Consider the following 15,655-nt stretch of genomic DNA (forward strand, 5'->3'; position numbering starts at 1 on the left):
CTCTGTGATTCTCAATCATGGTGTGCCAGGGCACCCTTATGTCAGCGTGATGAGGCCTCATGGGAGGTGGGGGGATATCTGTAGTTGGCAGAAGTCTCCTAGATGCTGCTGTTATATCTCCCCCCACCAACAAAACGTGTGTACACACCTCTCACACACAGACACACAAACCCCATGCACATCACCGATAGATCTAAGTGTTGGCAGCTGGAGCCCATGAAGTCCAGCCCAGGTGAGTTTAATTATGAGTTGTGACTGCTTTGATGCAGATTGTCTCCGTCAGATCCACAGATTCCCTATGTCTAGAAGGCTGAGATGTTTCCAGGGGCTTTTGCTGTTTCTGTTTGTTGTGCTGTCATCTTTATACCGTTGTTGTTTTTTTTTTTCTGGCGCAACCTTTAATTATGAAGGTCAGGAGCCTGATGGGCTGGTGCATATGCTGCAGCTCAAAAAACCTGATTTATTCATTGCTTGCTTTCACCTTTTCGATATCTTCGATTATCCTTAGAAATGTCTTGAAATTAAAAAAAAAATGTTAATGAAGAAAAGATGTATGCATGCATGTATACCAAGGGACAGAAACTGCCTCCAGAGGAAATTGTACAAATTCGTTAATTTATTACAAAATTTCCACTCACAGAAAAACACAGGAAAACTTTTATACTTTTATATTTGGGAAAGGAACTGGCGTCTCAGATACAAAATAATTTACACATAATCCATACAATTTTATTTTATATAGAAATAGGTCATTATTACAACAGCTGTACAGTTCACTACACTTCGTCTTTTAATTACATAAAACCTTTTTCTTTAGAAACATCTCAACATAACAAAACATACAAAAAAAGCAAAGTGCATTTTGAAAAGGAGAATCCAATCCTCGGTCTTATCATGAAAGATCTGTAGAAAGATGCAGCATTCTGACTCAAGGGGCCGGTGCGTGGTGGGGTCTCCTAGGGGACCTGGGGCTCCACAGGCCTGTCTGGCTTGTGGAACCTCTTCCTCCAAAGTCTCATAGTTCCCGACAGAATTCTGGAACATCAGCTGCATGATTGTGCTTTGCTTTGAGTCGGCCTTTGTAGTTGCAATCAACCAAGTAAACAGGAACAGTCCAGTGTTATATTTAGGGGAAACAATAATCACCAGAACGGGCATGGGGTGAAGAACCTCCTTCCATTAGGTTTTAGGCCAGAGGGTGTGGGTCTGCAGCCTGGTGAAGAATGACCAGCTCTGCCATCTGATTGGTGGGCTGGTTTTGTTACTGCAGTCTCCAAATGAAGTCAGGAGACCTTATTATTTTTAAAACCTGAAAGTGCCTAAGTTATCTCCTCTGTGCAGCTGTGCAAATTAAAACAAAAACAACCATTTAAAAATAATGAAAAATAATCTCTTTATTCTCTCTCTTCAACAGATCTCTGACCCAGTGCTTCTCGAATGCAAAGAAAAGAGGGTCAAGACAGTGAAGGCCAGCTAGCAAGCGTGGACAGACCACAGCCGGCTAGAGGGACCAGTGCGCTCTCTCAGGAGGACGCAGTGAGCCATGCCACCTGCTAAGTCAACTGAGTAACGACACTTACGCGGGGGCACTCGGTTCCCATCCGAGTATGGCTGTAGAGTGTGCCCGAGAAACACACAGGCAAGGGAAACACGGTCAGTACTCTGATCATGTGTCACATGCCAGCTGCTGTGCTCTGGAGAAGGTTACCATCCAGGAGTTCTGAAATGTATGCAGTGTGCATAAAAGCCAAGGGTTTAAAACTCCTCTCCCCCACTCCTGTGGCCACTCCCATTGTCCGTCCATTGGTTAAAGCTGATTGTGACCCGACTGAGGTGCCAGGGCACTACCGGGGCGGCTGCTGGAGGCCCGAGGACTCAGACAGGCTGCTGACCCTTCGGGGTGGGCGTGGGGGCTGGGGTGGGGGTGGGTAGCCCAGGGTCCCTGGCGGTTGCGAGTAGGTGGAGAGAAGTAGGGAGTCCTGCTGCTCACTGTGCAAAGAGGTCGGTGCCTGTACCTGCAAAGAAGAGACAAAGGGCTCCAGAGGTGCCTCTGTGCTTTGGCAACTCCTCTGCTGAGATGCTGGGGTGGTAATGCCGGTGTGGTCAGACTACAGGCCTCACCTCCATGGCTGGGAGGGGGGAGGGCGGGATCTTGTGGTGGTAGGACCTTGGGCGTAGGGTGGGTGGGGAAGAAAGGAGCCTGAGGCTCCCCCAGGTGGGTGTGAATTCGGAAGCCGAGCACTAGGGGTTCCTTTGGGCCAGTGGGCCAGGGACTAGGCTTTGGGGAATGGTTTCCTGAACATGTGGCCTATATGTTTTGGGATGTTGGAACCTGAGACCACATGCAGATAACTGACAGAGCAGAATCCAAACACACGTGCAGTCGGCATACTTTTCACCATGGTCCCTGATTCGGTAACTACTTCCAAATACTGCCATTCGCCAGCATCTCCTGGGGAACATCCTCATTTGAAGCTCAGAAGCTTCAACTGGTCAAACCCTAACTTTGGAACGGTCAGCCCCGTCTCCCACTATTCTCGTCTATGAAATCTCCCCCATCCAAACAACCCAGGACACCACAGGCACACCTGCCCCTCCACTTTTGCTCAGGCTGTCTCTCTTGTTGGAACACTGTCCCTTCCTGTCTTTTCACTCCATCCACACCTCGGCTCTGCAGCAGGTGCCGCCCCGCCCCTCCCTCCCCCCCCAGCCTCGAGTCCTTCCTCCACAAAGGCCTCCAGGCACAGTGCTCTTACCTGGCACTAACCCAGAATCTGACAGCTCTCTGTGACATCCCCTCTCCCCACAATGCACCCTGAGGCCCCTGAGGGCAGCAAACAGGCCCAAGTGCTCTGTGTATTCTTAGCACCACATCTTGAAGTTACAGGTGTCTGTGAACATGTTTGTTGCCAAGGCTGAAGAAAGACACAGGAGGCCTCTAACTCTGCCCAGACCATCCCTGTCTTCTCACTTCACCTGAACCCATCCAAAAATTGCTTCTGTGTCCTGCAAAATGACAAGACATGCCACACTGAAGTCTAGAGTTGGCTCCCACTATGCTTGAGGTCAGAGAACTTTGAAAGGTATATCACAAATGGTTTAGCATCTTTGGAATTAAATTGTATTCAAGACCTTCAAGGGTGACTCCTTTCATCTTTATCCCTCTATCCTTAAAATGTCTCAGTCACCACAGTCTCCTGTGGCTTTGAAGGTGCCCAAGCACGGTAGGCAGAGTGACAGAAAAGCTATGCCCTGCCCTGTGGTGGGAGCTGGAGGCCAGGAAGGATGTACACAGGACAGGGTCAGGGCTGGGGCAGGAAGGCGCTCTGGGCATATGTCAGAGGGAAGGCCAGAGCCCAAGCAGACACTTCTGTCCCATCTGAACTCCAATTACTGGCTCTCGGGCTCCAGTGGATTTGGCACTTGCTTGAATAAGTGGTGACCACATGTAAATGTGCCCCACATTTCCCTGGAAAGCCCCAAATTCATGCCACATTATTGTATTTATCAGGCAAGTTTGATGTATCTTTAAACATGGTTTCATTTTATATTTGTATCAGACTTTGTGTATAAACACACTAACAAGTCTGACAAACACAGTAGTCAGCGTCTGATTTTTGCTCTAAAAGTAGAGCAAAAAAAAATATGGACACTATAATAAAAATACGGACCTATGAGGCATAATGGCTGAGTCTAAGTTCTCATACTACAGATGCACGGATTTTATAAACTTTAAGTATTATAAACTTCATAGACTGAAAAGATTCAAATGCAAATCTATGTGGGGCTTATTTCGGAACTAAGGACTAGAACCACCCTGAAAGCAAGGGAGGGAAAGCCTGCCAGGCCTCTGCCTTGGAGCCGGGCCCTGTGCCCTCACGCATGAGTGCGGCGGTGCCCACCTGCAGGAAGTGCTGTGCCTGCTGCGGGGCCTGTGCGGGCTGCAGGGGTGACTGCCTGGAGGCGGCGGCGGGGAAGCTGGGCTGAGGCACCGCCTGTCCCATCAGCAGGACGGGGGGCGAGGTGCTGCTGCTGGTGGTGTGCATGTCTGCATTTTGAAACACGGCCTGGCTCTGCGGATACCTGTTGGGTCACACGTGGGAAGGAGAAAACAGACTTTTGAGAAAGAGGTGTTCATGTGACACCAACAGCACACGCAACGACAAAAGGACCCTCAGATAGACTGGACTTCATCAGAATTGAAAACTTTGATGCCTCAAAGGACGTTATCCATGGATTGAGAAGGCCACCAATGAAAAATATTTGCGAATCATATATCTAATGAAGGACTGATGCCCAGGTTATTAAAAAAAATCCTACAACTCAACAACAACAAAACAGCCTGACTAAAAATATAGGCAAAGGGCTTGAACAACATTGCTCTTAAAAAGGATACCAAAAGGATAGCCAATCAGCACAAGAAGAAATGCTTAACATCCTTAGTCATTAGGGAAATACAAATCAAAATCGAAATGAGAGACTACTTCACAGCCATCATAATGGCTATTATGGAAAAAAAAAACCCACCAGAATAATAAGTGATGACGAGGACATGGAGAAATTGCAACCTTTGTGCACTGATAGAAATGTAAAATGGTGCAGCCACTCTGGAGAACAAGACAGCAGTTCCTCAAAAAAGCTTAGAATTACCACACAATCCAGCAATGTCACTTCGGGAAATGTACCCAAGAGAAGACGAAAGGCGGGACTCAGGCAGATATTTGTACACTCATGTTTGTAGCAACAATATTCACAATAGCCAAAGAGTAGAAGCAAGCCTAGTAATCATCGATGGGTGAATGGATAAGCAAAATGCGGTATATAAATATAAGGGAATATTATTCAGCCTCAAAAAAGAAGTAAATTCTCACACATCCAGAGCACATGAAGTAATACTAAAGGAAGCAAGCCAGTTGCGAAAGGACAAATACTGTGTGACTCCACTTAGATGAGACTCCTAGAGGAGTCAGATTCATAAAAGACAGAAAGTAGACCAGTGGGGACGGAGGGTACAGGGTGTGGGGAGCTAATGTGTAATGGGGTTCAGAGTTTTAGTTTGGGAAGATGAAGAAGTTCTGGAGATGGATGGTGGTGATGGTGAATGCCACCGAACTGTCCACTTAAAGATAGTAAAAATGGTGAATTTTATGTTGTATATATATTCTACCACAATTTAAAAAATTAGAAAAGGAAAAGGTGTTGATGATAATGGTCCATGAACAAGAGGCAGAAGAAGGCCATTTAGGGAAAGCTCTGGAGGAGCACAAACCAGGAACAGGTGTTTAAAGACACCACAGAGAAGTTCATTTTGTATTTATATATTCTGGAAATGTGATTTCTTTCTATGAGGTCATTTGTAACAAGGTGGAGCATTAGGTCATGTCTGGAAGAGACGGTAGAGAATATGGAGAGGGTGGCAATCATTGGGTTGACGGAAAATGGCAGAGTTCTCGAAGAAAGAATGCCCATTTTCGCCTAGTTCACTGCATTTTAAGCATCTCTGGAACACGATGTAACAAGTCTTTGTTTTGTCTAATTGAGAGCACCATCAGAGAATTGAAAGGCAGCTCCTGAAGTGCACATTCCCCATCTCTCTCCATCACGGGGTTTTTATCAGGATAAAATGAAACGATACAGGTACCAGCCCCTGCCTCTCAGAAATGTTCAGAAAACATCCACTGTTATTATTATAACTGGCTGAAGGAGGACATGGGAGGAAGGGCTTCTGGGAGCTGGTCTTAGGGGATGGCTCTAAGGATGGCCAGGCCTAATTAGCTAGCCCTGTCCTAGTAAACTTCAGACACACACTCAACCAATGTTTATGCAAAAAAGACGTCTGTGAGATAGTTCTGCCTCCTGTCAAGAGCTAGGAACTGTTTTCCAGTAGCTTTTCGAGTATCCATTCCTAGGTCTCCAGTGACCTTTGTCCCCAGTAATTAATGCAATAGTAGAACAAAGCTGCTTCTGGACGTGGGGGCTGCAAGTGGTGAAGAGTCTGCGGAAAGAGACACAGAAGGTTGTGTGTCTGGGAAGGAAGGAGAGCCCACATCTGCAGGGTTTCACAGTCCCGTGGCTCGGCACCAGAACCACACAGCTGGAGAGCTCCAAGTGTCCAAGTATGCCTGTGGAATGTGCCAGCATCTGCTGGTCAGATGGAGCCATGGGAGCGCCCTGGGGAAGGGGATCAGGCTACATTTACCTGGGATGTTACCGAGGGCAAAGGACCCATAAAGATATCTGAAGATGATGACAGACAGGGGATATAATTAATTGTTTTGTTCAGGTCCTGTTTTAAGCACGGAATGCTGACACACAGTTTGATCTTCTTCAATGGGAAATGGAAGAAGAGCTAAGGGGGTCTCCTTGCAAAGGGTGTGGGCACACTTTGACCTTGCCTTTCGTGTGAGACGCACAGGAATGCTGCTGGTCCAGGCCGATGAGAGCCCTGCCAGCCTGAGACCACTCAGTGCAGTTCTCTGCCTCCTCCCTCCACCCGGGGCCACCTACTTGACTTGCCGTCCAGTCCTGCTGACCTCTGAGGGCTGCCTCGCATCACAGGACCCAGGCATCATGGGCTGGATGGGCTGGCTCAGCAATAGCCTTGGAGCAGAGGAGGAGATAAATGGGAAACTTGAATCAGCACCCAAACTGTAGACCCGCTGGCTGACGGCAGCACCTGCCCAGCCTGGCTGGGCCCTCTCTGGCTGCCCCTGACACCCACTGTGCCCACTCTGCTCTCAGAGGAAGATGAGCACAGCCATCCAAGACCCCAGCCCTCTCTTGCCACTTTGTTAGCTGAGACTGGGAGGCAGCAGAAGGGAGGCTGAAGTGGCTACTGTAAAGCTGCACCTGAGCTATCTTTTAAATGAGGGCGATCTCAGTACCTGAGCTGCCGATCATGACCAAAGTCTGGGCTGGGCTGGCACTGGCTGCCATCCTGGGAGGCGGAAGCAAGCGTGGTCAGGCTCAGAGCTGGTGGGAGCACAGCTGTGGTGCTGCTGAACTGGGGCGTCAAGCTGCTCACTGAGTGGCCACTTCCCTGCATCATCTGTGAGCTTCTCATAGGCCGTGGACCCTGGAGCCATCATGTTAATGAGAGAGGTAAGACTTAGACTCAACTCAGGTGTCATCTCTCCAGGAATCCTCCCCAGAACCTCTTTGTTCTACCTACCCTGGCCCTTCCTCTTAGGACCCACTACTTTTCTTTGTTGTGGTTTTGTTTGTTTGTTTGTTTGTTTTAAGTTTATTTATTTTGAGAGAGAGAGAGAGAGAGAGAGAGACAGAGGATATATCCCAAGCAGGCTCCATGCTGTCAGCATGAAGCCAATGCAGGACTCAAACCCAGAAACCATGAGATGATGACCTGAGCTGAAATCAAGAGTTGGATGCTTAACCAACTGAACCCCCTAGGCACCCCTAGGACCCACTAGTTTTTGAAGTATTTTGATCCTGGGACTGTCTTCCCCATTGGATTATAAACACCTCAAGGATTCTTTAAATCCCTTGGGCCTAGAACAGTGTTGGGCACTCAGCAAATAAGGAAAATGTGCATGGAACTACCTTCTGCTTCACAAATTCTACTCCAGACACGTGGACCTCCTTACTGTTTCTAACTCATCAGGCCTCAGGGCCTTTGCACTGGCTGATTCCCCCATGTAGAATGCTCTTCCTCCTAATACTGTTATGGTTCATTCTCTCATTCCATCAGGTCTCTTTTATCGAATATTATCTACTCTAAGAAAAGGCTACCTATTGAAAACTCCAGCACAGTCCCCAACCTTCACCTGTGTTCTTGCCCACACCCCCAGCATTCACCTGTGTTCTTGCATAACCATTTGACATGCTGTCATCTTTACTCGTTTGCATCTCTCTCCTGACTTGCATCAGAGATGCTGTTTTCTTTTTTGTTCACTGCTTTCCCTCAGTGCTTAGCACACAGTGAGCACATAATAAATACTTGTGACTGAAATCTTAAATGAATGATGGAATGGGCTTGGATTTGCTTTTTTGTTTTTTGGGTTTTCCAGTGTTTGACTGACTATCCATTCATATGATGGCACCACAGTGTTTTAACTCTTGAGGCATCTTTGAAATTTTTCAATATTGGATAGTGTAGGCCCTTCCTCAGTTTTTCTTTTCCAAATTCTTCTTGGCTATTCTCATTAATTTTTCTGTTGACCTTTAGAACCAAAAGGCTGCATTTTAGAGGAAAACCCTCAAATCTGGGTGAAGATGGGCCAAACTATTAAATGTGGACTTTTTCCACATTTTATTGTACGTTATCTGTACGTTATCTGTTTACATTCCCAGAGGCCCCATGGGACTAGAAGCTCCTTGGAGTCAAGATAAGTCTTATTCGTCTCTGTTCCCCTGGGAGATGGTGAATAAGAGGAGCTCAGCAGATCTGCTGAACAGGTGCCAATATGAGACTTGAGGAGAGGCTGTATCTTGCCTTCCAATCTTTGATCTTCCAGAAGCAGGGGCTTAGGTCCTCTCAATTTCATTCAATTTAAGTGCCATTTATTGCTGGCTGACTGTCAGATTGCAAAGTCATTGATGGCTTGTAGTAGGTGGTAATGACAATGAGGGAAGGGCTTGGTGGGGAATCTGGAGGAAGGAGAGGGAGCACGGTGGCCCAGGGGAAAGGGACAATGAACAGAAGTGGATAACCTGTGTTCTCACACTGATAATGGCTATAACCAGACTAGATGAAGAGGACTGAGGACACCCATACGGGGACATATGGCTGTCAATGTGAGTGTCTGGGTATCCATATCTACCTCCAACCCAGGTCAGGATCAATGCTGAAAGTTTCAACTGCAGGATACCATTGAGATATTTTAACATATTAATAAAACACAGAAGGAAACTAGTACAACTTGGGGCTTCAGAGTGACTTAGAATAAGGAAAAGAACCTCCTCGCGCCGCCCCCCCCCCCTCCTACATACTCTAGCCCTGGTCACAGAGGAAAGGCTCAATAGGTTTCCAGTTCGGGATACTGCAGGAATCAAGCATGCCCTGGTCTGCTTCGGTGGCGAGGACTGAGTATGAAGACAAGCACTTTTACCTGGGTTGATATCACACTTGATTCTCTAAGCAGGTGCTGGTTTGCCACCTGGGCAGAGGCAATCTGCCCTGGGAGTTGAGGGCTGGCCACAAGCTGGGGCTGGGAGGCTGGGGCTGACCTCTGCTGGAGTTGCTGCTGAGCGTCAGGCCGCGTTGCGCTGCTGAAGCTCAGGGAAACAGCTGGCTGCTGCAGGAACATCTGGAAGCAGAACAGTGTACCTTTAAGTTTGGGATCACATGTGCCTCCACTTTCAGGGCTCTGCCTCACACACCAAGGTGTCTGCACCTTCTCTGTATTCCCTATCCACGGCTTTCTTGCTCTCTCTGACCTGCTTGGGAAGGATTCATTCACTCAACGTGGGGACATTGGGTGCTGTGATGCCACAAGCACAGTGCAAGGGTCCTGGAGGTGGAGCAGTGGGTCGGAGGGATGCGACCTTGCCTTATAGAAGGCTACCGTCTAGCGATGGAGGTCTATCAGTGTGAAAGATGCTAAGATCCAGATGGTCTATAAATAACTCAATGTACTTGCATACAGACTGCATTGGCTTACCAGTTTCTTATCAGAAGAGAGAAATATCTTGTTAATGGGATGAATGGTGGCAGAGGGTAGGCTAACCTGTGCCATAAGGCTGCACCATCCTGGCAGTAGGACCAGGCCCTGTGCCAGGCCTTACATCTCTGACCACTGGCCTGGGTGTGTACCCACATTGCGGTCGGGCATCTTACCCAGCAATCCGCTCCCATTAGCTAGGTGACTCTGCATTCCCAGGGAGGCAAATGTGATACATTGGCCTGGAAGTTTTAATTTGAAAGGTTTAAGAGAATTTGATAAGTTTGTAGAATGTTTAAGTGTTTATGAGAACCTCGATCTACTTCATTTTTGATGTGTTTGATTTAAAAGAATTGCTTAAGAGCTTAGAAAAATTTTACTTCTAAGTTGACAGGTCTGCCTTGTTCAGCACATGAAACGTTTGGAAGATTTAGACATATTGAACTTGTAGACTAATGGCTTTGGTAGAGAATGTTGGTTATTTATGATTTGTTACATTTATAAACTAGCTGAAAAAATAAAAACAAGTAAAAGCATTGCTATTTTTAGACCAAATTAGATTTGTAAATAAAATATAATCTGTAAATTGACTCTAAAGCCTTAAGAAAAACAACTTTAATACTTTTAATAATAATTTAAACCTAAGACGTGTAACCAGCTCTTTGAATCAAAGGTCCTTGTGGGCATTGAAAACTGGTATTATTGAATATATTGGATTCTTTCTTTCCTTCTTTTTCTTTCTTTCTTTCTTTCTTTCTTTCTTTCTTTCTTTCTTTCTTTCTTTCTTTCTTTCTTTCTCTCTTTCCTTAGAAATGTTTATTTATTTTTGAGAAAGAGAGATAGAGAGCAGGGGAGGGGAAGAGAGAGAGGAAGATAGAACCCCAAGCAGGCTCTGCACCATCACCAAGAACCTGATGCAGGGCTCGAACCCACGAACTGTGAGATCATGACCTGAGCCGAAACCAAGAGTCAGATGCTCAACTGACTGAGCCACCCAGGTGCCCCCAAATATACTGGATTCTTGACAGGCAGTGCTCCCCTCCCTTTAAGGGCTATAGCTTTGAGTTCTTGAGGAGCAAGTCCCTCTTCCTTCTAGCATCTGGAGTTTTAATCCTCCATTCCTGTACTCAGGTCAGTACAACCTCAAACCCAGTACAGAACCGACATGCCAACATTTGCTGAGTGACAGAGTAATTATGGAAAGGCAGAGGTAGAACCATGCCAAGTAGATACTAGCAGGAGCAGAGTAGTTAGTTCAAGTTTACGCCTCATGGGCGGGGGTTGAGCTGGCTCCGAGAGGCCTGAGGCAGGTGGGTGGCTGAGCTGAGTGGACCAGGTTCCCATCTGGTCCCCTTTCCACCACCCCACCTGATCTCCCTGCTTTCCACTCACACCTCCACCCCACCAGAGAGGTTTTCAATGACAGCTCTTTGTCACTTAAGAAGTTAAGAAGAATTTTCTGGGTATCAACCATCTTAGATTCAGTTTGGAGATTATTACTTATAGCACTTACAGTGACCTACACTTCATCACTTTAGCAAAAACACAATACTCAAAACTACATAACATACATTTTTCCGGTAGGGAACAATTTACCTTCTGGTTAGACTTCAAAAAAACTGCAACCTTTATTTATGACAGGCAGTATAATGTGGCTTAAATCACATACCTAGGTTCAGATTCCAACCCCAACATGTATTACTGGTATGACCTTAGGCAGTTTTCATGACTTTCCAAAGCTTTAGTTTCTTCATTAATAAAACAGTGACATTAACATCATATATCTCATAAAGGATTAAATAAAATTTATGCTGAGACATAGTAAGGGCTCAATCAACGTTAGATAGTAACAACAGTATTTAAAATGAAAAAAGGAACTTTTTGTTCCTTTGCCTCTTTGGGCATTCAAAAACTATCTGAAAAATGAGTGATGAATAAATAAATGAATGAATAAACAAATAAATGAGGCTTTTGCTCAGAGAAGGGCAAACTATTTCTGCTTGTGTTATGTCAGAGACTGCTGGCTCTCCTACTCTGTCCCACTGATGTGTGCCTTCTAAGGGTAAAAACCCTGTCCTGTGTATCTCTGTTTTTGCACAGTGCCTAACCAAGTGCTTGATACATAATGGGTGTCTGCCAGATGGAAGGATAGATGGATGGATAGATGGATCGATAGGTGTATGGAGGGTGGATGGATGGAAGGAATGATGGATGGATGCATAAGTGGATGGAGGGAATGAAGGAAGGTATGATGGATGAATAGATGGATGAATGGGTGGATGGAAGAAAGGAAAGAAAGATAGATGAGTGATTGAAAAGAACTATCAAGGAACACATTTGCCATTGCTACAGATGCCCTTCCTGGCATTTCTTTGAGTAGCCAGCAGAGGGCGTGCATACTCTCAAAAAGAGAACAAGAGGCATCCTTCTCTGGACTGCAGGGGGTGACACAACCTTTCATGGGAACAGCTCTCCCCAAGTAGCATCCTTCATGGCTCCCATCTAGGGGCAGACACAAACACTTCAGAGGACCTTTCCCTCATAACCCAGTTGTGTGTGTGTGTGTGTGTGTGTGTGTGTGTGTGTGTGTGTGTGTGTTACTGTGTGTGTTTTAATTGTACTCAGTAAGCATCACATGCACACATAGTCTCAATGAAAGCTCAGGGGCACTGAAGTAAAGTAGGAAAGTCCACTGACATTCTGGTAAAGGCTTTTGTAGGTGACAATCCTAATTCACTGTGCACATCCATGCCTCTGTTTTACCCACAAAAAAGTAGAATTTTATGGTTTAGGAGGATGACTTCTTAAAAGGCACAGGGGGTCAACTTTATAGGAAGTATGAGAAAAATAGTTCCTTCACATTCAAATAGAAAAAGCTATCAGAGAAAAAAAGCTTCTAATTTTTAAGAATAAACCAATCGTATGCTCACATGTGGTTTTTCATTATTCTAATCTGCTTCCTTTTACAATACTTACTATTACAGAACATCTTAGAAATACACAAAATAGAGGTATAATGAAACCCCATGTATCATATTTAGGCTTCAACAATGATCAACTCTTCATCAATAGTTTGATATATCAATAGTTGATAGTCTATCAAATATCAATTATTCTTATTTAATCTCTCTTCCCCACTCCTACCTTTTTAGGGAAGGGGTGGAGTAATTTTTACTTGCTTTTTCTTTATGCTTGAACCACGCAGGTTTTTGGTTTTGTTTTTAAGGAATATCACATTTTGGTTGTACATTTTGGAATGTATTTCTTTAAATCTGTAAACTTGTAAAACTACAAGAAGGCAGGCTGCTTGAGGAAATATTCTCTGGTTGGACAATCTGTGGATTTCCATGTTCTTTGGAAAATTCCACTGCAAAGATAAGGTCACAAGCATGAAAACCGGGAAGGAACACACTGCAGGGCCTGATTTCCACCTCAACCCTCACAAAACTCAGGTGCTCTGTTGGTATGGATACTTTGGGGGGGGGGGTGTAACAAAATGCATTGGTCACGAGGAAGAAAAATAAGACTTCTTCATAACAAGGAGTGAAAGAGATAACCTTGTGTCGCCTGTTATTTTAGAATTCAGCTTGAATGTGGAAAAGGCAGGAAATAGAAAGGCCCAGGCTCTGAGGAGGATGTTCATACGCCTACCTTGCTTTTAGCAGTTTCTGGCTCAATTTTCCCCTTCCTGTTAGTGTAAAAATTCCATTCAAGTAATTGGAGTCAGGCAAGTTCTGCCAATCGGGCCTTGGATCAGTGAGAAAATATTACAGCTGGGAAGGAATAAGCAAAAAGGGACTTTGACACCTCCATGACTGCATTTCTTTTCCTGTAAACACTGTGGTCTTCTCCCGGACCCGTTTTGGGGAGTGGTAGAGGAGGCGGGGCAGCTGCAGGGCTTTGGGTGTGGCCGAGCTCTCCGCCCCCGGACACCCGGGGCGGGAAGTGCGCGTCCCGCTGGGCTCTTGTCCTCCGGGTGGTGGGGTGGGGGGAAGGGAGAGCCCAGGCTGAGAGTCTGTGCGGATGGGGGTGGGGGCAGGGGCAGTTAGGCTCTGGAAAGCAAGCCAGGAGCGCCTCTGAGGAGCCCAGGGAGGCAGGAAGGCCGGCAGCAGGTGTCTCCCGCTACCCAGCATCGCCGATCCTTCACGCGTTATCTCACCGCGCAGGGCTAGGGCGCTGCGCTCGCATAGAACCTGTTGGTCCCCCCGGAAGGGTCTGTGTGGACCGTGACCGGGAAGCGGCAGGGCCAGGGTTCCAACCATTTTCTCCAAGGGTGTCTCCTGCTTCCTTCCGCCTCTTCTAAGGGGCGTGGGGGGAGGAGTGCAAATGCTTAGAGCTCTCAAGGCAGACTCCAAGGTGAGCTAGAATTACGTTCACAATTAGAGGCTGGGTCAAAAGAATGCACTTGGGAAGAAACATAGTCTTCACCTGATACAAGTAAAACTTGGTAAAAATCACTTATCCTTGTAAGAAATCTAATATATACAGCTTTCACTCCAAAAGCAATCTCTCCAAAGGATTTAAAGAAGCGACATCTGGCGGGGGTGGGGGGCAGTGTCATGGTTGAAAGCTGCTGTTGTCAGAACTGCAGCATGCCTCAATGGGCATGCCACAAATGGGGTGGCCTGGAGATGCCAGGGTGCTGACCTCCAGTCCCCAGCTCCCTCTCCCATCCCCCCTCTGTGCAGGGTGCAGATCTCATCATTTCCCAGATCTCCCTTCATGGCCCCTTTGGGTGAGAGGCTACAGTAGAGCTGCCTCCATTTCCCCCACGGGTAGCCAGTACCCGGCCCGGTGGTATGAAAGCAGTTACACAGGTGCTGGGAGTCTACACCCCCACAGGAGGGAGGGAGGCAGGCATCAATGTAGGGCAAACCACCACCACTCATGAATGAAAATGCAGGTGATATACAGACATTATGTGCCCAACAGAGCAAGGGGTCAACAGGGAGGGTGTCATGTGAAATTCGTGTTTGGCCTGGAGTTGGGGATGGAGGAGGGGGGATTTGTTCCTTGTACTTGGTATTGGAGGTTGCAATATGCTTAGTAAGCAGGACTCATTAGGGCAGTACAGAGGCACTTTGGTGGGAGTCCTGCCCACCCGGAAACAGTGGATAAATATGGCAGGGAGGCAGGGAGGACAGAGACCGTGGCGGATGCTGGCCCAGGAAGAGGCCTCACCTGGATATTGGAGTCCTGGACCAGGCAGAGCTGCTCCTGGATCTTGTGGAGCTCCTCCTGCTGCCATCGGATGTTAGCTTGCAGGATCCGTGTCCGCTGCTCCAGCTGGTCTTTGATGGTCTGGAACATGCTGAACTGTGCTGAGAACTTGAAGGTGGAGTCAAAACACAAGACCAGATGAAAGAGTTATTTCAGCCTTGCAGACAGATGTTGCTGCTGTTCTGAGCAGCCCTGCCCACTTTCATTTCCGGTCCCTTATCCACCCTTTTTGGTATCCCTCCTGAGTGACTCACTGCTGGGGCGCTCGGCAGGGCACAGGGTCTTTGGATGAGCACTGGGAGGCCCAGTGGTCCCCACATGAGCTTTTCTCAGGCCTACCAGAACCTGCAGGTCTAATGTATTGCACTGCAGCTTGGGAGGGCCACACAGAATTGGGACACAATTTTGTGAGCAGTGCTCACAAACTGACATTCCAAATTTGGTTAGACAGACAAATGGTTTTGGGGATGAATGTCAAAAGCAGTGCATCAGAGAGCATGTGACAGCTTCACAGGCAATCTGGGGTCCTATCGTTATCCTAAATCTGATCCTGGCATACAGGGCTCTTCTGTAACAATTCACAAATGAGCTTGATAGCTACAATTTGTGGGGGCCCTGCTCTCCAAACCAGCCTGAGGCCATGGGGAGGCCTTACCACCCTCCCTCACTTCCCCCAGGTTCATTTGCTGCTCTGCACTTAGAGATCTGTGCACCAAAAGACTAAGGAAAAGAATAGTACAATCACCTGACATTTATCCTGAGGGTAACACTGGCAGAGGGTGCCCTTACAGGAGGGACACTGATATCTGCTTTGC

The 15,655-nt window shown here is 46.9% G+C and overlaps 1 protein-coding gene across 1 annotated transcript in view; it reads right to left on the minus strand.

The window, feature by feature from the left end:
* Positions 1 to 612: 612 nt before the first annotated feature.
* The window catches only part of NPAS2 (neuronal PAS domain protein 2), a 194,063-nt gene continuing 179,020 nt past the window's right edge, over positions 613 to 15,655 (minus strand). The window contains exons 19-24 of the mRNA XM_042981167.1: positions 14,802 to 14,948; positions 9,069 to 9,266; positions 6,885 to 7,075; positions 6,508 to 6,600; positions 3,903 to 4,083; positions 613 to 2,015 (exon numbers count right to left, since the gene is read on the minus strand). Of these exons, the coding sequence (XP_042837101.1) occupies positions 1,845 to 2,015; positions 3,903 to 4,083; positions 6,508 to 6,600; positions 6,885 to 7,075; positions 9,069 to 9,266; positions 14,802 to 14,948 (981 nt within the window). The 3' untranslated portion in view covers positions 613 to 1,844. The remainder of the gene's footprint in view (positions 2,016 to 3,902; positions 4,084 to 6,507; positions 6,601 to 6,884; positions 7,076 to 9,068; positions 9,267 to 14,801; positions 14,949 to 15,655) is intronic.

Source organism: Panthera tigris, chromosome A3 (assembly GCF_018350195.1).
Source record: "Panthera tigris isolate Pti1 chromosome A3, P.tigris_Pti1_mat1.1, whole genome shotgun sequence".
Classification (NCBI taxonomy): domain Eukaryota; kingdom Metazoa; phylum Chordata; class Mammalia; order Carnivora; family Felidae; genus Panthera; species Panthera tigris.